This window comes from Rattus norvegicus, chromosome 16, assembly GCF_036323735.1.
Source record: "Rattus norvegicus strain BN/NHsdMcwi chromosome 16, GRCr8, whole genome shotgun sequence".
Classification (NCBI taxonomy): domain Eukaryota; kingdom Metazoa; phylum Chordata; class Mammalia; order Rodentia; family Muridae; genus Rattus; species Rattus norvegicus.
This window is the reverse complement of record NC_086034.1, coordinates 58,405,234-58,430,067: the sequence shown is the minus strand read 5'-3', so window position 1 is coordinate 58,430,067 and position 24,834 is coordinate 58,405,234. Positions and strand designations below refer to the sequence as shown.

Sequence of the window (24,834 nt, the reverse complement as noted above, 5' to 3'; positions counted from 1 at the left end):
GGTGTTCCTTCAGTCTCTGTTTTAATCTTTGCCTCTCCCTTCCCTACCAAGGGTATTCTTGTTCCCCTTTTAAAGAAGGAGTGAAGCATTCACATTTTGATCATCCGTCTTGAGTTTCATGTGAAGAAACATTTTTATAATAGTCTCCATACCACTACTCTCTGTACTAGCCTTGACAAAATGTTTGGTTATTTTGAGTACTTAAAGAAACATTGGTTATATCTTTTTGTTTTGTTTTGTTTTTATTTAATCCACAATTCCTATTATATCCTATTTTCTGGATGAAGAGATAAATGAATGGAGAGTAGTCTCCAAATCTCACAGCTAGTTAGAAAAGCCAGTATTGAAAGCCATTATGATTAGCTATCCTAGTGCAACAGACCACAGACTATCCAGAAACATGAGTGAGACTAAAGGGTATGCTCTGCTGTGTGCACATTCTTACTCAGGCATGCTATAGCTTCATCAAAGGCCAGCATTCAACCTCGGGAGCCTCCTTCAGGAACTGTGAACCCTTTTTCCATTCTCAGTGTGCATGAGGTGGTGTATGGACAGATGTATGTATGTGTGTGTATGTACAAGTGGGGACTTATAGTTGATGTCAAGAATCATCCTTACCTGTTCTACCTTACTCATTGAAGCAGGCCCTCTCAGTCACATCCCCACCTCACAGTTCACTAGCCAGCTGCTCTAGGGTATTACATTAGTTCTGGGATCCCAAACTCCTGTCCTCCTGTTTATGACAAAATTAACCGTTGATTCATCTCCCAAATACCACTTGTTTTTTTGAGTAAAGATCTCTCACTGAACCAAGAGATCTAAAAGGATCTGTGAGTGTCTACTTCCCAGCACAGGGATCATAAGCACACCAAGCAGACTGGAGAGATGGTTGGCTAAGCAGTTCTTTCAGAGGACCCAGGTTCGGTTCCTAGTAACCACATGGTGGCATACCTCCCTTAACTTCAGTAATGGGGATCCAGCACCCACTCCTGGCCTCTGCATGTATCAGGCATACATACAGTGCACATTCTTACATTCAGGCAAAACACACACCTAAAATAAACTGTTTATAAGTGTGCTGCTACACACCCAGTGTTCGTTCTGTTTTGTTTTTAAATGCAATTTCTGGGCATTGATCTTCGGTTCCCGTGCTTGTACAGGAACCACTCTGTGAACAAGCATGAACTGTGTAGAAATTATACTTGATGTTTGATGAAGAAAAAAAATCATGTTCTATTCCACTCCAGATGGCATAAATTTACTGAAATCTACTTGATGTGAACTCATTGTTTTCCACAATTAAACTGGATGCCATATACAACACAGTACAGTTAAAAATTTATTTTCATGCTATAAGGAGCTCAAAAAGTAATTTGCACTTTTTAAATCACCTTAATTCATAATGTTATTTGAGATTCCATGTTTCAGATACTAGCCTTGACTAATGCAACACAGTTTTGATCTAACCTGGCTGGAGTTGTCCAGTGTGGTGGTACTCAGCTGCAAAGATCGTGAGTTCTAAGCCCTGAGTTCCTGTTTTCTATACTATAGGCTATTTACTGTGATGCTTCATCGCAAGTAACTTGGGGGTTCAGAGGGAGTGAAAGGCACTGTATAGGATCTATGTGAATAAAAATGTCTTTATAATCAAATTCATCAACTGCTATGTACACAGAATATACTGGATAAAAAAAGTAAAAGCCTAATGGCCTCAGTTTCAAGTATACTTTTCCATTTAATTTGAAGTTTTTATTATCTCTATCAAATGTCTAGCTTTTTTAAAAGACAAAGTTAATTTCTTTAATTCCAGAAGTTTCCTTTAATTATTAGTGTCAAGTCTTATCACCTATCTAATTCAGACAGAAATCACATATTTTGTGATCTGGTAAGTAATATTTAAAGCACTTATTAAATGTCAGGAATAGAAAAAAATGTAGAATAATTTTGTAACTCAATTAAATAGTTCTCAGAATTATGAAAATCTATATGAAATGCACAGTTGCCAAAATCATTAAAAATTGGACACCAAAACTTACTTGAGTTCTCGTCTCTCCTTCTGGCTATTACACAGGAAGTTCCCAAACTGGCAGGAGTAAACATGATGTTGAATGTGAATCAAAAACCTCTCATTGAACTCAAAGGCGCAAGGGAACTGTTCCATTAACTGCCAGACACACTCGATGAACTGGTCAATTACTGGAGAGATTTCTTTTGGGTCACCGTCTAAATTGCCATATCTATAAAACAAAGTATCGTATGAGTTTTTTTGTTTGAATTAGAAAGCTATAAATGCAAAGATTATCATAAAAGCCACTTTAATTCCTAAGTAAATCATAAAAAAACAGGATGAAATACGAAAATAAATTTTAAAATTCCAGTTAAAAGATAAAGATTGTAATGAAAGTTTGGAAAGAGAATGTGTGTGACAAGTAACTTTTCCTGGACAAATAATATTTTTTTATTCCAAATTTACTTTTGAGGTTTGTTAGGTTGATACAGAAGCAATTGTAAAGCAATTCTTAACATTTGCTGGGTTACTGGCTGTAAAGACCATTTCTTCAGCAGAGTTGACCACAGATCCAACATTGCAGTGTTGTTCCCAGTCACATTTCTCTATTGAGACTGCTAGTGAATGATTTTTAGAAATAACCCTGGGTCTCATCCCCAGACCTGTAGCAGCCTGCTTGAAGGTGCCACTCCGCTGAACCTTGCTCTGGGACCAGGTTCCCCTTCCTTGTGGCTATCCCAGCCCTCCCTGCCTCTGAGTCCCATTACAGTCCCCATCCCTCTGTCAGCCCCTGGTGGCTGGAAGCACACTCTACTTGGGACCCCCCAGTGGCCCTATGTGGCACTAGGTTTTTTTAAAGGCTCAGTAGCTAGACTAGTATGATCAGAGTTCCAGGTTCAGGGGGAAACCTTCCTCAGTATGTAAGGTAGAGAATTCACACATTCACCAGGATCACATCTGGTTGGGCAGTTTCCATTCGTCCTAAGAGGACTAAAAAGTAGTTAATTTCCCATGGTACACAATACAACACTAGAGAGACAACAACAACAAAAGAAAATTAAAAGCTGCATGGGAAAAAGACACAGTCACATCAAGGCAGACCTATTAGAATAACAGCTAACTTCTCAATGGGAGAATGTCCAGATGGCCTGGACAGATGTTCTGCAAACCCTGAGACCACACATGCCAGCCCAGACAACTATACCCAGCAAAACTTTGAATCAACATAGGTGGAAGAAAAAAAAAAAAAGACTTAAGCAGTATCCATTTACAAATCCTGTCCTACAGAAAGCACTAGAAGGAAAACTTCCATCTAAGGAAGAAAACCATACCCCTCCCCGCCCAAAGAACAAGGAATAAGTAATGCAGAACAGCAAATCTTATATCACAGCAGAATCTTACAAAATAGACTGATGCCTACACCCTAGTGACTTGAGTCCAGGAAGGTATTCTGTATGCTACCAAAGGAGAAACAGACACCAAGCCATTGGATTTACAATGCTGACCTACCTACAAAATAGTGCTAGTGTAATGGGGGCACAGAACTTGTAGGAGTAACCAACCACCATCTGATGTGACTTAGGCCCACTCCTTGAGATGGGGTCCATACTGAACACTGCCTGCATAACTACGATCCTGAGACTGGACAGCCCAAGGATCTAGGGTAAAACCAATTACTACTGTTCTACTAAAAGAACTGCAATAAAATAACACATAATGGCATTCTATTGGACTTATAGGTCAGCACTTGCTCAGCCATTGTCAGAAAAGCTCTCCTGCATCAGAGATGGCAAAAATGCAAATACCCACAGCCAGACTATACGCAGAGAGTGAGAGACCTAAGAACACTCAGCCCTAAATTGTATGTGTCCTGTAGAAGAGGTGGCAGAAAGACTGTAAGAACTATAAGGATTTGGAGGAAGGACACCAAGAAAACAAGGCCCTCTAAATCAATACAGCACACATGAATGCACTGAGACTGAGGTAACCTGCACCAGATGGGACCCTAGAACGAACGGAAGAGGGTACATGTTCCTATCCCTAATCCACACGCTCTCTCCAATTGCTAACCACTTGCAAATGGAAATTTAAGTTTCATCCAGGGGAATCTCATTAGGGAAACAAACTACTCTTAAGGGCACTGAATGTCCAGCAGCACGTGACCAGCAGAAGACAAGAGCATCTTTGGAGGATCCTTGTCGCTTAACATTATGCCAGGGGGGTTGATTTTTCTTTTTCTTTTTTTTTATCTTTTATTGTTTCTTTACTGTACAGGTTTGTATATAGTACAGCTTCCAGTTTTGTGTTTTTAGAGATTCTTGAATGTGCAAACCTCTGTGTCTATATCTGTTTCTTGTACCTTAGGCTCTTTTCCTTTTGTTTGTTTTGTCTTATTTCAACTTAGTTATTTTTTGTTTAACTTCTATTTTATTATCATCCCTTAGATACCTGTTTGCTTTCTAATGAGAGGTAAAAAGGAGTTAGATACATAGGGAGGAGTATGGGGAGGAACTGGGAAGAGTAGAGAGGGAAAATGAATCAGGATATAGTATATTAAAAATAAATCTATTTTCAATGAAAGAAAAACATAATGCTTACCTATGATTAAATTTATGTCCAAAGGAAATCCAGTCCTTTTCAATTAACACCTATACACACACACAAGAAAAAAGGAATATAAATATGGAAGCTTCTAAGAGAAATATAAGAGAACCAAACTAATAAAAAAAGGACTCATTACTGGGAGCAGAGGAAAATCCCACGTGACTAAGAATATGCTATCAACAGGAGAGGATTCATTAAGAGCACTTGATGTTCTAAAGAGGACGCACTTTCAGGCCATCTGGCTCCTGACAACTGTCCACCACTCTAGGTCCACATATTCTTTCAAGCAAACCTCCTATATAAAACAATAGTAAATAAATCTTAACCACATTATCCAGAGTGCATCCAGAATGAAGGCCTACTACATAAACATTAAAAGACACGTGTGAGACTACAGTAACTACCCACAGTCCTCCTGTGTGCCAGACACCATGCTTGCTGTCATCTTGTTTGACAGCTATTATTACCCACCATTCTAGAGAGAGGAATACAGATGAAATGTCCTCCAAAGATCAGGGAGTACTTCATATCCTATTCTTTCTATTCTTAACCTCATCTGTTAACCAATATGGAATGCTGTTTTCTTTTTAACAAATGTTAATGAAATAATATGGAATAATTTCATTAATATCACTCCTTAGAAATCCACGGAAGAGCTGAAGTCTGCCCTTGACAACTCTAAGTGCCTTTTATAAGTGTAATGGCTTAATGTGGAAAGATTCTAGTGTAGGAAAGAAAAAGACTCATGGCGGCATTGACGCTCTCAATTAAACAAAGGCATCTAGTCTGCTCAGGAAAACATCGAGGCAGGAACATTTGTATCTCAATTGTCTAAAGTAGTGATTCTGAAGAAGTGTCCTGCTTCTTCTGCCTTGTCGCCAGCTGACATGAGTCTCAACAACAGTCAGTGATACAGATGTTTTTTGTGGAGTTCCTGTCAGCCTCTGTCCCAAGCGGATTCAGGATCCACTGAAGAACTTTCTATCAAGAGGCAGGTACCAGGTCACAGCATGGGTGGACCAAGCATTTGAAGGAATTCTGCCAGCTCATTCATAACATCACACCCCAGGCAACTGTTGCTGAAGTCAACGTCATATTGTGATGTCTACCGGAAAGATTCTAGCTTTCAACATCTTATTGTGATGTCTACCAGAAAGGCTCCAGCTTCCAAGATGTGTTCCCAATTCCAGAAAGATAGGAAACAGTGAAGTTCTACACTATCATCCAGTTCTGTCAAAGACCACTTAGAAAACAGGGACTTAAAAGTGAATGTTGTTTCTTTTTTTTTTCATCCCAACTATTTGTATGTACAATACAGAATTTTTAAATGTTTTTCTCATGTTTTCTGTTGATAGTCATACACTACCTCATGTTAAATACTCATAACAAATTGTGTATAAAAATCATTAATTTCCAAATTTTTAAATATATTTTAAATTGCTCCTGAATTCACACCTAGGAGCATTGAACTAAACTAATTTCAATATCCTCAGTATTAATGTATTTCAAGCCTGTTTCAATTTCTCCCCTTTTAATGAACCTTGCTGATTTAGTTAAAAGAAAAATAATGCTGCTTAGAAAAAAAAGACACAAGATTTTGAAAATGAAGTGCACTTCTGGTCAAGGCACTGCCTCCTCAGAAATGTTCTCACCAGACTCACCATGAATCCTTTCAGAGTCCGATAGTAAGGGTCCAGCAGCAGGCTTGCCACCGAGCACACCTGGGCCGTTCTGTCCCAACCGTCAGAACAGTGGACAAGCACACTTGTCCCTTCCTCTGAAACTGCCTGAAATGACAATCACTGTGACTATTAGGTTTGGCTACAGACTAAGGGATCTTGGAATTAGCACAGCCCAGCCTTCTTAGAACTAGTGGTCAAAGCTTTTCTTTCTTTCTCATTACATATAAAAGTCAACATTCAAATCACCACGAATTAACAAATGTACTGAATACAAGTTTATGCACTATGCAACACACCTTCATGACCTGTCCCCAGCTCACCTGCAACCTAAGTTACGCCTTCCTGAAATTCTGGGGTTGCTACAGGCCTTTTCTAAAAAGGAAAGGTACATAAATTCTAATTTATCAAATTATGAAGTTACAGATAAAAAGAGGGCCAAGTAATACGTTCAGAGGAAGAAGAAAAGGTAAAGATTATATCAGGAACTGTATGCATCTTTTGCTGCCTTGCACTGGGAAATTTATCAGTAACTGAAATTATACTTTTATGTGTGTGAGTATGTGTCACTTCTGTAAGAGACTTGACTTCATACTGCTTACTACCACAACCACAGCACCATAGCAGGTACTAAGCAACAGTAAATAGCTAATAAATGGCATCACTACCACAAAGGCATGGTTATCTTTAGGCGGAAATCTAAGAAATTTATTTATAGAAAACAGCCAATATCATAATAGAATTATTAAACACTTTACATAAAAACATTTTATATTTAAAAAAGCACAGTTTACATTTAAGTTCCAGCAAGATCCTTCCAATGGCAGAATAGAATCTGTTAGCATTTGCCTAAGTCATGACTGAAAAGCAGGATCTACTGAATATAAGCTAAGCCCCTCTCACTGAGGTGACTCCCATGGAGTTGTACAGTCTCCTACAGAAAATTCTTTCCTTTATCCAAGATTAAATCTGATGAAAGAATATTCCAGAAATATTTTAGCATTCGACCACTGTGTTAACACACAGTTATCTACACACTGCACTCTTTCACAAAATCACGTTCACCACATGAGGTCAGCAAAGCCTGCTACCCATATGTGAATACAGGAGAGCCATGCTCTGAGGTTATACTAGCTTTGTGTCTAACCCCTTTACTCTTTCCTGTGCCTTCACAAACCTTTGCAATGAAGATCCCTGCATCCATGATGGCTTTGATATGCCTCAGCCAGCCTGAGTTCTCGAGCCCCCATAGGAAATCACTCATGGATGGAGATTTAAGTTCACATACTGTAAGAAAAATCCTGTTACAAATGTGAAATTAAGGCAATCTCTCATTCTACATGACCATATTATAGGTGACTTGTTAGCTTTAGTAGATACAGTCCAGCTAGTCAACAAAAATCCAAGTTTATAAAATTAGACTCTATTGAGTCACTGTTAATTTTTTCTCTGATCATGGGACACACTGGATCTATTATGAAAATCCTAATAGTAATGAAGGTCATTAACTGCTTCTGTTGCAAAAGTCCAGCACAGATCATCCACTTACCTTTCTGGTGACGATATTACAATTGTGCAGCTAAGGAGCACTCATCTCCAGAATGCCAGAGGGGAAATCATCACAATGCTGACTCTAGCAATTATCCAATTAGAACGTTTCACCACCTCAATGCTTTATATTAGGACTGTTACAAGAACTCAAGATGGAATTATCCTAAAAATATTCCCTACATGGAAAGGATACAGTGCCTTTTGCCAGCAGCCTACTAGGTGGCAATGTAACTTGTGTACAGAATGAGGTCTATACCTTTGCTCCTGGTCCCGTGCACCAGGTCCTTTGACTAAAAGAAAAGCTAGGATTCCAACGATATCTATCTTAATACATCCAAAGCAAGGATACAGGCCCTTCTAAAGCATTATCAGCAAGAAAGGGTGATGTCAAGAACTCATCTTGTGTTTTAACGTAAGAAACTAAAATCCTTAGAGCTAATATTCTATGTATCTCCAACACAGCATTTCAAACCTTATGAGTACCCATGAGTATGGACCATGTTTGAAGTCTTACATATAAAACTGGAAAAATTAAATAATGATCTATGGCTTGATTTGAGCCTAAGTATATTCTATGATGCTCTCATCCAGGTAGTAAAAACCATGTAGTACAAAAACCATGCAGTACAAAACCCAGGTGCTCAGCTTTCTACTCTCAACTGTCAGTAAGTGCTATGTAATCTTACAGTTGTTATTCATCCCCTTAAGCCTCAGTTTCTTCAGTCTTTCCTCTTTTTGAGATTAATTACATCTCTTCCTTCTCTTTTCTCCCTCTAAACACCCCCATATACCTCTCTCCATTCCCCTTCAAATTCATGGCCTATTTTTTCACTTACTGTTACTGCAAGAGTGTGTGTGTATGTGTGTGTGTGTGTGTGTGTGTGTATACACACACCAATGTGTATGCTCTTCCAGGGGAGGACTCCCTCTCCTACTCCCAGCTTTTCTCAATTGCCTATAGTTCTCTGTGTACACTGAAGCCCTATGGACTTCTCCTTGCCATGCTGTCATGGTCATTGTCATGCTGGTGAGACCTTATGGGTATAGCTTTAATACTGCTAGATGACATACCTCACAGCAAACTCCCTGACCCTCCGGCTCTTCAGATCTCTCTGCCTCCTCTTCTGTGGTGTTCCTGAGCCTTAGGTGTACGAGTGTTGAAACAGAGATGTGCTTTCAAAGTTAACTCCCACATTCACCTTTAGGTCTTTAAAAGTACTGTGCATATGGGAGTCATGGAAACTGTTAATGATAACATTTAATTCAGCAGACGCCTCCTACCATGTACCAGATAACAAGGGTTATCTTGTTACTTCCTGTAAAAGTGCCCCACAGAAAAACCATCAGCAATTAAACTCTTAATCACACAGAGATAATAATGAAAGGAATGACAAAAATTCCCAGCATAAAGATGAATTGAGAAAGATGTTTATTGGACCTCAGGGAGATGGATCAATCAGGAATGTTCCTGCCTCCCAAGCCTATGGGCCTGAGCTCAGATCACTAATATCCAAATTAAGACCTGGGCATGTTGGTGCATATCTGAAACTCTGGTACTCAAAGGAGAGGGAAGAGACAGGAGGATTCCTGGAACTTACTAGCCAGCTACTCTAGATAACTGGTGAGCCTGGATTCAATGGGAGACCCTGTCTTAAAAACTAACTTGAAGAGTGCTAGAGAAAGACAGACAATGCTGACATCTGAGCTCTAACCATGCGCACAGATGAGCATGTAGATACATCGTGCACATACACACTACACACACACACACACACTCACAAATAAAACTAATGGCTCATCAGGACACAAGCATCATGTGTAAAGCTACTCTATATAAACATAGATACATGCTATTAAACATTTAGACAAATACACAGAAAGTACACAACAATAAACCTAAAGGAAACTTTGGGCTTTAAGTGATAATATTGTGTCAGTTTAAGAACGCAGACTGTAACGAGTGTGTCTCTCAGTTACAAATGTGTCAGTGAAGGTGCAAAGATTATAACAAAGGTGCTACCTTGGAAATGGAATTTTCCAAAAAGGGTGGTGTTCAGGCTAGAAAGCTATACATTTGGGGGTGCAAAGTATGTGCTCAAGTTATACAAGTGGGATTGTTTCTACAGAGAAGGCTAAGCATGTGGAAGTCTATGCTTGTGGGTGGCTATACAGAAATCTCTATCTTCTGTCTAGTTTTGCTGTGAACCTACAAATGCTCAAAAGAACAAAACAAAAAACAAACAGAAAACCAACCAGCAACAACTCTAAAAAAAACGATGACCATGCCCCTCAACTGGCTCTTCATCTTAGCTGGTCCCCTTCCTCCAGCACTCCTAACAGTAAAGCCCCTTAATCTAACCACTGATAGCTGTTTGTTCATCTTCCAGTATCAAACACATGGTCAATGCATGGCGTAAACCACACAAACAGAAACCTGAAATAACTGGAAACAAACTATACTAGAAAGGAACTATAGCGTGAGTTTATTAGCCTTGGCCCTGAGTGATACTCCAGAGTAACAGAGGTAATGCACAGGCTAGGTAAGGAGCAATGAGGAGACAGCAGCAGGTGTTGTGAGAAGTAGAAAGGCGCACAAGTACGGTGTCACACTCACACGTGTGCAAACACACATACACACACACACACACACACACACACACACACACACACACACACACAGCCAACAGACCCTGTGTAAAGAATGTGATCTTGGGTTGGGGATTTAGCTCACTGGTAGAGCGCTTGCCTAACAAGCGCAAGGCCCTGGGTTCGGTCCCCAGTTCCAAGAAAAAAAGAATATGTGATCTCAGAAACGAAGTAATCATGGCTAAGAATACAGGAAGAAAACAAGCCTTAGAAAGAACAATGAAAGAAGGTATGGCAGAGAGGGAAATGTGTAACTTTGTTTCTGTTTTGTTAGAAACACAGAATTGTTCAGCATTTTTAAAACCCTTCTACAAGTAAGAATTTTATTAGAAATCAAGATTTAGGGAGCTTTTAGACCACTTCCACTTCACGCCTCCACTACAGAAACACTCAAGTTTTAACAGCCTTCGCCTCCTGTACCTAGCATTTCCTCTGCCTTGGTCTGTAGGCTTATATTTTTAAAACCTGCTTTAACAAGGGCTCTTAAATGCATTAACCTCTCTTACTGCCCACCAACCAAAGGTAGGGAAAGAAGAAAGGTTAATAGGACAAGGGGGATGTGGACATGTCTTAAAGTAGTTCTTTGGGGGAGATTCAAACAGGAATCAGCAACGGCAATCCAGTCCATCAATCAGTAGCAGTTGCTTGATCCAGAAGGAACCAAGAGGCTCCGCATGGGTCCCCAGAAGTGGCAAGAAGCCTCTGGAACACCAGAGCATTGTCCGCCGTCTGTTGGGTTATACTTGCACTCTTCCCAAACATCACGTATCCGTTCCAGCAATAAACCGAATGCCCTTTCAAAAATTTCTTTGGTCTAACTCTGTAAACTGTAATCAAATAACTGAGGTAGGATAATCTGTAACCAGGTTATTTGGTCTGGCAAGTCTGGACATCTGGTATGACCCTGCTATTGAGATCTGAAGGGTACCTCACATGGTTAGAGTAGGAGACAGCAAATGTATCTGCATATTGCCTGGTCTCACCTCTTTCCCATAAAGCCAACAGTAATGCCATCCCTGAGCTTCACTCCGAGGACCCCACTCAGCCCTTATCACACTGAAAGTCCTCCATCCTGTAATAGTAGCTTCCCACCCCCCTCTGTTTTAAATTTCAAATGAGTCTATTAAGCATACAGCAAGCTGAAATAGATAAACCAGCAAGCAGAAAATAGGTAGTAAAATATCAGACATATCTGGCAGGAACCACTGGGGAAGCCTCCTCTCCCCCAAAAAAGGTTAGCTAGAAGACAGGACCAACAAGGAGAAGCCTATGCAGAACATCTTTCTACCCCGTCCTCTCAGGCTCTTACTACCTAACAGCAGGGACTGAAGTTTTTGTAAGCATGAGTCTTGGGGGGGATGGGGGGATGGGGGGAATGGGGGGGCACTCAAATCATAGCACTCTTCTGTTTTCTTTTTCCCTTTTCTTTTTCTTAGCTTAACTGGAACAATTCATCTACATTCAATTCATTTATTATGTTCCACAGGTTTTTAGCAGGCTTTGTGCATCTGAAACTCAGATCAGTTCCAGGAACATTGACATCACCCCCCATCGCCCATCCTTGCTTGGCAGCCAACCTCAGTTCTATATTCCAAAGCCTTCTGTGAGCATACACTTTCTGCTTTCTTGGATTTTATCTAGGAGTTGAATCTCTGGATCACATCTATTTCTAAGAGCTGCAAAAGTAAAAATTCCCTCACAGGCACTATAGCACTGCGTTCCCAGCAGCAGCTGAGCAGCCTGACTCCTCTGAGTCCTTCCCAGAAAGCTATTTCATCTCCACACACATAGCCTCTCTTCTGGATGAAAAACTCTGTCTTACTAGGTATGGTTTTGAATCTTCTCCCAAATTAAATTTTACCTAAATTTAAGCAAATATCCGCTCAATGTATTTATCATGCAGTATCTTCATCCGGAAGTATTTCACATTAGCTTAACCTGAGGTTTGTGTTTTAGATTGTCAGGCACTCTTGTGTTCAGATTTCAGTTCTTCCCTGCCTAACTTTTCAGCCAGGAGCTATTTGCCAAGCTTGGCCATTTTAAACATAAAAGGAAGAAAATGTACTTTGCTCAAATCAAGGTAATGCCTGTCATATGCTGACACACAGACGATAAGCCAAGAAGTCAAAACACACAGTCATCACTGACAGATCTTACAAACGACTCTTCTTTGCCACCACAGCACAGCTACAGCAGTAGGCTTTACAGAAACACTAGTAACTACAGTAAAACCGAAATACCAGGTGCCAGATGCTTTTCTAAGTACCTTAAACGCTTTCTCGCTCTAACTATGGTGAAGGCACTGGTATTCGTCTCCCACGTTATGTGTGGAAAGCAATGCAAAGAAGGGTGATCCTGGGCTACACTCTGTTAGCTCAGATGGCACAAAGAAGGGTGATCCTGGGCTACACTCTGTCAGCTCAGATTGCACAAGAGGCTGGATATTCTAGCTCAGATTACATAGTCTTCATCATTGCCTCTCAATTTCAGATCTCTTTTGTAATTCAAATGAGAGCCAGTAGAAGTTTTATGGGTCACGTGTCTTGAGGTATACTGCTGGCCGCTTCTACCATGAATCTACTACCCACAATGCCTCATACTGGTCAACGGAATGGAATTGAAGATCCATTTGTAAACCCACAGTGACATTGCCCTCTAATTCTGACAGAGGCCAGCAGTAAGCATTCGAGAGAGGACAGCATCTTCAACAAATGGTGCTGGTCAGACTGGATAGCTTACTCACAGAACAGTGAACCTTACCTCTCACCCTGCACAAATACAAACTGAAGAGACTCAGAGACTTCAATATAACATATGAGATACCTTGACTCTGTTAGAGGAGAAAGTTGGGAATGTGCTTCACCTTACAGACATAGAAAAGCAATTTCTGAACAAGGCCCCAATAGCACAGAACTGGAGTGGTATTATGAACATACAGAACTGGAGAGTGGTATTATGAACATACAGAACTGAAGAGTGGTATTATGAACATACAGAACTGGAGAGTGGTATTATGAACACACAGAACTGAAGTGGTATTATGAACATACAGAACTGGAGTGGTATTATGAACATACAGAACTGGAGAGTGGTATTATGAACATACAGAACTGGAGAGTGGTATTATGAACATACAGAACTGAAGAGTGGTATTATGAACATACAGAACTGAAGTGGTATTATGAACACACAGAACTGAAGTGGTATTATGAACACACAGAACTGAAGTGGTATTATGAACATAAGGGAACATCATCATTCAAGTAAAGAAGGAGCCTACAGAGTGAGGGAAACCCTTTGTCAGCTATACATCTGGCAGAGCTAATGTAGCCTTCAACCCTCATCAGAGGCACTTTTCTATGTAGTCGATGGCAATTAACATTTGGTCAATGTCCAGAATATAATATAGATACAGAGCATTCAGGGCATGCTCAGCCCTGAAAGAGAACACACACACACACACACACACACTCTCTCTCTCTCTCTCTCTCTCTCTCTCTCATACACACACACACTCACTTTCTCACACACACACTCACACACACACACTCTCACACACTCTCTCTCATACACACACACTCACTTTCTCACACACACACACACACACACACACGCTCTCTCACACACATACAAACTCACACTCTCTCTCTCACATACATACACACATACTCTCTCTCTCTCTTTCACACACACACACACACACACACACACACACACACACACACACACACACACACACACACACCCGCACACACCTTGCAAGGCTCAGGGATCATCACAGAGAAGAAAGGACTACAAGAAGAAATGGCAGTCTTGATGACTAGATTTCTGGACCAATAGGACAGCAGCACATATGAACTCACAGCATGCACAAGACCTGCACAAGCTCAAGGCCGACGAAATCACAGCGTAGGATGAGGGAAGTGGTCACAAGGCCCCACATCTAGCTGAGAAGCTATTGGCTGTTAATTACTGCTGGGAAAGGAAGAGGGAGAGCGAACTTTCTTCAAGGACACGGCCTCTGAAAGGCCAGTAGATGGTCTTACACCTACACATATACTGCCATCACTAAGGGGACACATTGGCTTTTAACATAAACAAAACGTGAGATATGTGGTGGTGACAATGCAGAAGCCACAGAGGAGGGAATGGGTGGGTGATGGTCTTGATTCAAACACACTATATGCATGTAGAAAATTCTCAAACAATAGGAAATAACCCACGCTTATTAGTTTTAGAATGTAGCCACCAGATAGCTTAAGATTACACATACTACTCCCAGCTATGGCTTGCATTACATTTCTGTGTACAATGGTGATTCAGGATGCTTATGGAAGTTTAGTTTGACATACTTATCATTAAAATAAATCGTAAAAGAAAATTACATTAGTAAATTGCAAAAGCATGCATGCATTCCCTCTAAAACGCTAGGTCATTAATCTTGATGTAGCTTAAGGTATGGAAAACAGAGATTGTTCTGTACAGTGGGGAAAATGGCTCAGAAAGAAAGAAAGATCACTTTGGAAACACAGCATAGAAAAGTTAACGCTCTAATGACTCCCAGAAAGCAGTGTAACCACAGTGCACCTCAGGAAGCTTTCCTGGGCTCAGAGACAGACATCATTGGCAGACAGACAGTAGAAGTTGATGCAAAGGCCAATGCCAACCCACAGTTACCACAAAGAAAAGCTTGGTCCGGCATACTTAACAGGCCCTCCATGGCAGGCTCACCTCAGTCTGTACACAATGCCAAGGACACAGCCCAGCAGGAAGGGAGGCGACTTCTAGTACCCTCCATGAGTTTTTAATACTCCCTGAATGCCTGGTGCTTACAACATCCAACCTCAGGTCGAGCCAGAATTTTCAACTTAATCCGAAAACACACGCATTCCAAGGTGGGGGTAACCAGATTCAGCTGGCTCCACTGAGTCTTCCATAGGAAACAATGCCTTGAAGTCCTTTCAGTTAAGAGGCCAAGGCTTGGGTTGATATTGCAGTCTGCGGGTTGGTTAGCATACACTTACTTCAGAAAATCTAGCAGGCCCAAGGGATACCTGGGCATTTGAAATGTGAAGCTCAGCCCGGGAAAAGGCTGCTTACCACTCTTCCCACAGGGGGGCAGAAATGACAAAGAGTTTAAAGCTAAAGTCTCCAGGCTCCCCAGGTAACTAGGACATGACCTGTGCTGATATGAGGGGGAGAGAAGCCAGAGAGCAAGGTGAGAGAGTAAGCAGCGCCTGTCACAGGACGCATGGGCTTCTGGGTTCCTGCCATGTCAGCTCATTTCTTCCACACTAAGGACAGACAGCTCTTGGGTAACAATTCTGCTTTCAGGAACACTGAAATTGCACATGCTTGGGAAATTAATCCTCCTCCCACCCGCCCCAGACTTCAGGCAAGGTGACAGCTGAGAGGATGTTTTAACCTAATGGCCAGTGGCCACGTTCAAAGCAAACAGCTCTGTGGATGATTAACACGCATGACAGATGGGGCTACACTGGAAACTGAAACAATTAGTGCCCAGGCTTTTAAATACGAAACTGTTGTGTTTGTTTGGATAAACTCGGGATAAGGGAGAAATACTGATTTGTTCACCCTTGTTGCCAAACCAGAACCAATATTTACAAACCATTTTGCTGAACAAAGTTCATGTCAGCTGACATCAGAAGCATATGCCACAGATTGCAGAGTCTTGTACTTGCCAGCCAGGAGCTAAGTGCTGGGTCTCATGATACTGTTTTATATAACAGGGCATTTCTACTGTATAAGCACACAAAACACTATCAAGAGTTAAAAGCCAACATAAGGTGTACTTTAGAACTCAACAATTAGGAAAGTTACTCAGAAGAAAGTCAGCTTCTCCTGGTCTTCCCCCCACACTTCCTCCTGTGCAAATGTGAGGGAGGACAAAAAGGGACAAGGTTAGGCACGTCTCTCCCACTGAGGTCAGACTGGCAGTCCTCTGCTATATACGTGGAGGTAGGGGGAGGTTCGGACCAGCTACTGTATGCTGATTGGTTGGTGGCTCAGTGTCTGAGATATCTCAGGGGTCTGGGTTAGTTGAGACTGCTGGTCTTCCTATGGGATCACCCTCCTCCTCAGCTTCTCCCAGCTTTCCCCTAATTCAATCACAGAGGTCCCCAACTTCAGTCCAATGGCTGGGTGCAAGTATCTGCATCTGTCTCAGTCAGCTGCTGGTAGGGCCTCTCAGAGGGCAGCATGCTAGGCTTCTGTCTGGAAGCTCACCATAGCAGCAGTAATAGTGTCAGGCCTTGGAGCACCCCTTGAGATGGATTCCAATTTAGGATAGTCACTAGGTCAGAATTTTTGACTGTAGGGTGACAATCCCATCCCTTCACTTGATGTCCTGTTTTTCTGGGCTCTATAAGGTAGACTCTATGAGTTCCCTCTCCTCACTGTTGGGCATTTCATCTAAGGTCCCACCCTTTGAGTCCTGAGGGAGTGGGGAGGCCTGGCAGGGGGTGGGGAAAATCTTCTTAGAGACAGGGGTGGGATGAGGGAACCCTGGGGAACTGGGGGGGAGGTGGGAGGTGGGGGGGGCTTGGAGGGAGGACAACAGCTGGACTGTCGAAAAATTAATATTAAAAAAGTTAAAAAAAAATTTTTAAAAAAGTGCATGGTACCAGTCCACACCCTCTAGGACCTAAAGCAGCAGTGAGCACGTTCTTTCCCTATTAGCCATCTTGAAGCATGTCCAAGTGCTACTGATGTTAGTACTTTTCTCAGTCAAGAATCTGAGGCTATTTAGACAGCCCTCAAATAACTATCATAACAACACCCTCTCTTCATTGGGCAAGCATACTAAGAAGTGCCATTCAAAAAGGACATGAGTGGAGTCTGCAGAAGGGAAATACTTCGATGAGTCAGCTTTGTCATCTCACTCTTTTTCTGAGACTCAGAATAAATTTCGGAATTGTATTTAATGTAATGATGCCAACAATACACCCCTCGGCCTCTCCAGCCACACAGACAATTTAAAGAAAACTTCTTATCAGCTGGAGAGATTCTCCATGGAACACCAACAAGACCAAAGACTGTTCTTCAAAACATTTTATTGATGATAATATTTTCTGCAATCTCTAAACAATACTACCATTTTTTGAATAGCCTGGTTTTCTTTATAATAATATTGTATTACATGATATACTGCAGTTAAACCTAAATTCTGTACATCTGTGTTGGCGCTGCTCGAGCTAGTAGCATAGGAAACAGTACACATACATGTGTGCATCCAGCCTTGTCAGTACATGTGTACATCCAGAAAACCATACCTGTACGTATGCAAATGCATATCCACACAAACATGCTCCAGAATACTAAACATTCACCTGAAGAAAACCAGACATCAGGTTCACGTGAGGGATGCCTGTTAGATTGTTACCTTCACCAGTAAACAATATCAAGACAGATCATGACCTCTAAGTCACCTGATTTTACTACAAAGGTTCCCTGAAATTCTAAACCTGGGACCCCAGAACCCTTCAATCTAGGACAGTGACCTGCTGGTCTCCTTTCAGTGGGTGCTTCCCTGTGCACAGCCAGGGTAGCTGACATGGCACCTTTGTCCCACTTCCCAGCTGCTTTGCTGCCACAGAGATTTCTCTCTATTTAATAACTTGCTGGGAAAACTCAGCACCAGGCCTGACATGTTTGTTAGATTATTTTTGATGCACTTACACTGAGTCATAGACTGTATTATAAGGCAGGCACATACATGCCTCTGCAAATTATCTTCTGAATAAGGAAATTAAGAAAACTGACCTATATGAAGGCTATGAGACCTACCAAATGCCTGGCTGACTGGATTAACCATCCCAGTGTTTACTTTAAAATATATTATTGCTTACCAAGAGAAAGCAGTATGGACTTCACATTGAGAAACACTTGACAGTCTATACGGCAACTTTTTTTTATCTGTCAGATTTATTTTTTTTATTTTTATTTATTTATTTTTTTTGCTTTCCCCTTTTTTTTCCATCTTTATTAACTTGGGTATTTCTTATTTACATTTCGATTGTTATTTCCCTTCCAGGTTTCCGGGCCAACATCCCCCTAACCCCTCCCCCTCCCCTTCTATACGGGCTTCTTCTCCCCATCCTCCCCCCATTACCACCTCCCCCCAACAATCCTGTTCACTGGGGGTTCAGTCTTGGCAGGACCAAGGGCTTCCCCTTCCACTGGTGCTCTTACTAGGATATTCATTGCTACCTATGAGGTCAGAGTCCAGGGTCAGTCCATGTATAGTCTTTAGGTAGTGGCTTAGTCCCTGGAAGCTCTGGTTGCTTGGCATTGTTGTACATATGGGGTCTCGAGCCCCTTCAAGCTCTTCCAGTCCTTTCTCTGATTCCTTCAACGGAGTCCTGTTCTCAGTTCAGTGGTTTGTTAATGGCATTCGCCTATGTATTTGCTGTATTCTGGGTGTGTCTCTCAGGAGAGATCTACATCCGGCTCCTGTCGGCCTGCACCTCTTTGCTTCATCCATCTTATCTAGTTTGGTGGCTGTATATGTATGGGCCACATGTGGGGGTGTTCCTTCTGCCTCTGTCCTAAACTTTGCCTCCCTATTCCCTGCCAAGGGTATTCCTGTTCCCCTTTTAAAGAAGGAGTGAAGCATTCACATTTTGATCATCCGTCTTGAGTTTCATTTGTTCTAGGCATCTAGGGTAATTCAAGCATTTGGGCTAATAGCCACTTATCAATGAGTGCATGCCATGTGTGTTTTTCTGTGATTGGGTTACTTCACTCAGGATGATATTTTCCAGTTCCCTCCATTTGCCTACGAATTTCATAAAGTCATTGTTTTTGATAGCTGAGTAGTATTCCATTGTGTAGATGTACCACATTTTCTGTATCCATTCCTCTGTTGAAGGGCATCTGGGTTCTTTCCAGCTTCTGGCTATTATAAATAAGGCTGCTATGAACATAGTGGAGCACGTGTTTTTGTTATATGTTGGGGCATCTTTTGGGTATATACCCAAGAGAGGTATAGCTGGGTCCTCAGGTAGTTCAATGTCCAATTTTCTGATGAACCTCCAGACTGATTTCCAGAATGGTTGTACCAGTCTGCAATCCCACCAACAATGGAGGAGTGTTCATAAGGCAACTTTTTAATGTTAGGAAATATATCTAATTTATATTACTTACATAGGAATGGAAATCTGCTCAATTCTACACCAACTCAATCAGGAACCCAAACCTAGGACTTTCATCAACTTAGACCTGGGTATTTTTTATATCAACCTCCTTTCCCTTCAGACAAAGAGTTGAGTGGCTTTGAGTGTGGCACTGGGTTTATGAGAATGAGTGAAAGTCATATTTCCACCTTATAAAGTGAGGATGTGCAAGTCACTTAGCTTCTGTGTATTTGTGTCCTCATCTGCCAAAGGAGAGTGAGGAGTGCCTACAAGGCGGCCTCAATAATTCACTTGAGCACATGTATCCTTAAAAGCTAGTGTCAGGAACTTAGTCACCTCCCCAAAATACTATGCCTGCATTACAATGGAGAGAAGTGTACTGTGAGTATTTCTGGCTTGAGGACTACGAATTAACAAGGATAATGGTAATTATTAAGTATTTTGTTGAAATCTTCCTCTATCACATGATCCACGATGAAAACTACAATAACCTCCTCTTCTTAGGATGAATGGAAACTGCCCAACCTGATGTGATCTTGGTGAATGTGTGAATTCTCTACCTTACATGTTGAAGGTTTCCCCCTGAACCTGGAACTCTGATAAACTAGTTGAGCTACTGAGTCTTTAAAAAGTAGTAAGCTTTTGACAAATGGCACTGAAAACAGTAATAGAGTAGATTCCTGAACTGAAGAGAAACACTAGCTTAAAGAAGCAAATTGCCACATGTCACTAGTTTATGCATAAGACTACAAAGGAAACGGTGGAGGTCACAGGACTAGAAAGTGGCCTCTAGCTTACCAACTGTGGAACCCTGAACTGAATTCTGCAAGCAGCCTGAGCCCAGAAGCAGACAGCCCCAGTCTGAGCTTCCTAATGAGAACATAAGCAGCTGACACTCAAAGCCCTCCCTCAAAGAGGTTCAAGAAGAACTTTTATGTCCCTAGGTCCCCAGCTACACAGAGACCATTCTTAGAATCCTGGAACACAGAAACTCGGAGATAATGAGTATTGCTCAATGAATATGTAAACCAACCGGGGCACATACTCTGTCAATAGAGGGGGAAACCACCCACCATCCTCATGCACTAATTCAGTGATCTCCTGCTTTCTTCCTAGCCTTTCTCTATACATAGGACTCACATATATTGAGAATAGGAATGTTATCTTACAACCTGAATGTCTTGGTTAATTCGCCTACATTTTCTATCAAAAATGTAAAACAAATTGTTTAAATTAGTTTACTATTGTTGAACACTAGTATGATAATTCTACTATCATAACTGAGCGTGGGTGTGTTTAAAGCCACATTCTGGATTAGTCCATAAGAGGAGGAAGTCGGGTAAGAAATAATCTATCGCTATGCGAAGTGTCCACACCCTCCAAGTCCAATTCAATGCTACAGAAATACTCAATGCAGTCATTCACTGACCTTCTTTATGTGCTGCTTCTTTTTAAACTTAGAAATGAGTCTTTGAAATTTATCAGCAAATTCAAATATTTTATGACTTTCCAATTTACTTTTATCTTGACTGCCTGACCTAAGACCCCTTTTCTTTATTTATATAGCACAGATGCCATGCATTAGAGAACACTGCTGTGAAAATCAAATACATTCCCTTAAGTGAAAGTACTTACATGGCTGTAATCCCAGCACTCAGGAGGCAGAAGTATAAGGATATCTAGGTTAACCTCGTCCTGAGCTACATAGCAGGACCCCATTTCCAACAATAAGAATGGAAAGAAGGGAAGGAGAAAAGAAGGAGGAAGGAAGGGAGACCAGAAGGAGGATGAGGAAGAGAAGGAGAAACACCCCAGCACACCCCAACATCTAGTAGTTGCTCAGTATTTACTTAGATGACTAAGTGGTATACTGCAAAGATACAGAACAGCCGCCAACATAAGATCCTTGTGGAATTCAAGCAATAGAACTGAAGGGAAGGAGAGAAGGAGGGAGGGAGAGAAGGAGGAAGGGAGGGAGGGGGAGAGAGGGAGGGGTGGAGGGAGGGAGGGAGGGGAGGAGATGGGAGGAAGGAAGGAGATGGGAGAGGAGGAAGGAAGATGAGAGGAGGGAGGGAGGGAGATGAGAGGCGGGAAGGGGAAAGATAGGAGAAACAATAGGCAACACACAAAAAGCAGCACATTAGTCATAAAAAGAAAAACTGCCCCTGCCTTATCTTTCCATGATGCCCATGTCTGAGGACAAACTACACGAAGGGGTTCAGGCCATGTGCTGCCTCACCAAGCTGTGACATTAAGCACTTCTGTATGCATTATATGCCTTGTTCCTCGCACAAAAGGCAGAAGGCCTTTTCAACAAATACCACGGATGCACGCAGGACAAACTGCACTGCTAAAGAAAGCTGCCTCAAAGAGCCCATTCTAGACTCTTCTATCCACCATTCTTACAGAAAACAAAAGTGAGAGCTCCTTTATTCTCTGAGAAGGCAATTGTCTCTGTGAGATAAAGGGGAGCTATGGAGAAAAGCAATTAAGTTACAAAATTGCTCTGTGGACCAGAAATATACCTTTCTCCTTGTATGAGTTTAAGCTGATGTATATTGACCTCAAGAAATGGACCTACACAGGGTATGAGCTCACTCCTAAATTTCTATTTCTAACAAAATATCCTAGGGTTCCTACTCACAGACTGAACTTCCTACACACTGATAGCAGAACACAAATAACTCTACTTTCCACTCCATAATCTCTGATAATATCCCAAACCATGCTTTAGCAAGTCTGAAGAAAGTAAGATCCAGGAGCGAACTCCATTAGCCCCGCCTCCCAACCTGTGGGACCCCTGTCTGAAGTGGAAAGCCCTGGGAAGGTGAGTCGTAATGCATACATCACTTCATCAGCCGAGCCTCCACCAGCGGTTTACAATTTACTCAGGAAAACAAAAAAACAGGTAGTTAAGCATTGGTCAAGAGCCCTGAAAGGCATCCAGAAAGCTGTCCCTTCTTACACACCGCCAGAGGGTCATGCATGCAGCAGCACCGTGATCCTTGTGAATCAGAGCTGCCCTCCCAAAATCAGTCAGCTTGCTTATCCTTCAGAAAAAAACAGTAAGACAGACCAAGGAGAAGAATTGAAAAACCAAATACAGGATAATTTAGAAACCAAAGGCAGAGGCCTACATTATAAATAGTCCTAGGAACAACTTTCTATGGGAAGAAAAGTCGTGATCTGGAAAACCGTCTTAGGAAACTGCTGAATGCAGATTGCGAAGTGTGCTGATGTGAAGTTTTCCCAGTGACTGTAACAATGGTGAGCTCTTCTTACCATAAAGAGTTTTCGCAACAATACAGCTGGGTTAGCCCACTTTTCTTCTACAGTAAAGCACGAATTATAGCAAGGACAAAGTCAAAGTCGCAAGATGCTTAAGTAACTCAAATAAATACACCTAGATTGTCGTCAGAACTTTGACCAAAGAGACAAGAAAACTGTTTCAAAAGAGGATGAACATAGAGCTGGGAGCTACATGTTGTAGTTATTGTTGTTGTCTTAGATGCAGAAATTGGCTTCTTCAGATTATTTAAATGCTCTTTTATCTACCCCAGTGATAAGAAGTTACCCCGAGGCCTTACAGTAGAGCTAGACCCACAGTCTTCAATAACATTTTTAAGTGTTGTAGCCAGTGGCACCAACTGTCATGTAGAAAACAAACAAACAAACAAACAGGGTAAGTTAGTTGAATTCTCTCATTTCCCTGCAGGTTCAGTCCTACAGAAACAACTGAAGTGTTCAAAGGTCAACCAGGGCATGCAGGAGAAAGGACGGGGTTTCTCTGGGACACTTCCCAGGCACCTTTAGGTTCTGGCCACACGGCTGTCCTGACAGAACAGAGAACTGAGTGAGTAACTGAGGGCAGAGGAGAGGTGCATCCCCAAAGCAGCCCAGCTCCTTCCTTGTCCCACTGCCTCCCAGACTCCATAGTTCCTACAGAGGCAACCAACTTCCCAAGATTCCAACGAATCCCTGCACGTTCTCCTCAAAGGCATCCTAGTGTTCACAGGCGATGCTCTCTGGCTTCACCATCTTCCTTTTTCCCACTGGCTTTTGGAGGCAGCAGGATCCCTCACAAGACTTCAGGATCAGGTAGACCTTAAGCAGTAATGAAGCAAGTTTTGCATGCAAAGCATACTTTCTGCTAATGGATGCACAGACATAAGAGTAATTCTTCCACATCATATGAGCTATCCCTTCCTTTTCTCTCCACACGAATACGTAAGTCCTTAGGTGTCATGGCACTGCTTGCTCAGGATGGGAGTTGCAAATGCACGTGTGCTCAGCAGTTCCTGGTATTTAGACACGGGGATCTAGACCTTCGCCTGCCAGCCTGCCTGCCTGTCTGCCGTCTGCCTGCCTGTCTGTCTGCCTATCTGTCTGTCTGTCTGTCTGTCTGTCTATCATGTATGTATGTATATATGTATGTGTGTATCCACATGCATGTGCGTGCATATGTATGTATGTATGTATGTATGTATGTATGTATGTATATATCTGTCACTCAACTATGTGGGGACAGTTTGTGAACCTGATTTCCACACAGAACACTGGGTTATAGCTTTAAAGGTAGGACTGCTTTCTTTCCATATGTCTTTGAATAAAACAAAGTGAAGATGAAAGGAAAAGAGGGAAGGAGGCAGGCAGGCTGGCTGGCTTCCTCCTCTCCGTGCTTTTATCTAGGATATTAAAGTGCCAGTGTAGAGTCCTGGCTGCTAACTGCCAAGTGTTAAAACCACTTGATTCCACTACTCCAGTGAAACATCAAGGCTGTTGATATGCTTACAGAGTCACTGCAACATGATTATTTTCCCAACTGCAACATATTTTCCGAAGCTACCACACTTGTTTAATAGTATCATTAGAAAAAAAAATTAAGTCAAAAGACTATCTTATTCCATTTCAACATCAAAATACTTAACTATTCTTTTAATGCTGTGCATAACAAAATGGTTTACCTTCCAGCATTTTCTGAAGACTGTTCCTCATGACGTGGATGTTCTCTATCCCAATAAACTGAAACTTGATATTGGAATAATTGTCTTCATTCTCATAGCCTTTCCCTGCAGCACGATTTGCCATTGCATTAAGCTGCAGTGGTCAGCAAAACAAAACAGTCACGAATTACAGTCAGGACACAGAACAACCACTTATGAAAACATTGCAAAGACTTGTAGACACATAC

The 24,834-nt window shown here is 41.7% G+C and overlaps 1 protein-coding gene across 6 annotated transcripts in view; it reads right to left on the bottom strand.

The window, feature by feature from the left end:
• The window catches only part of Mtmr7 (myotubularin related protein 7), a 90,928-nt gene that overhangs the window by 5,615 nt on the left and 60,479 nt on the right, over positions 1-24,834 (bottom strand). For all 6 annotated transcript variants that reach the window (NM_001107312.3, XM_063275429.1, XM_063275430.1 and 3 more), the window contains 5 exons: positions 24,608-24,740; positions 7,469-7,578; positions 6,274-6,399; positions 4,607-4,656; positions 2,037-2,237 (listed from right to left, as the gene is read on the bottom strand). In NM_001107312.3, coding sequence (NP_001100782.2) covers positions 2,037-2,237; positions 4,607-4,656; positions 6,274-6,399; positions 7,469-7,578; positions 24,608-24,740 — 620 coding nt within the window. The remainder of the gene's footprint in view (positions 1-2,036; positions 2,238-4,606; positions 4,657-6,273; positions 6,400-7,468; positions 7,579-24,607; positions 24,741-24,834) is intronic.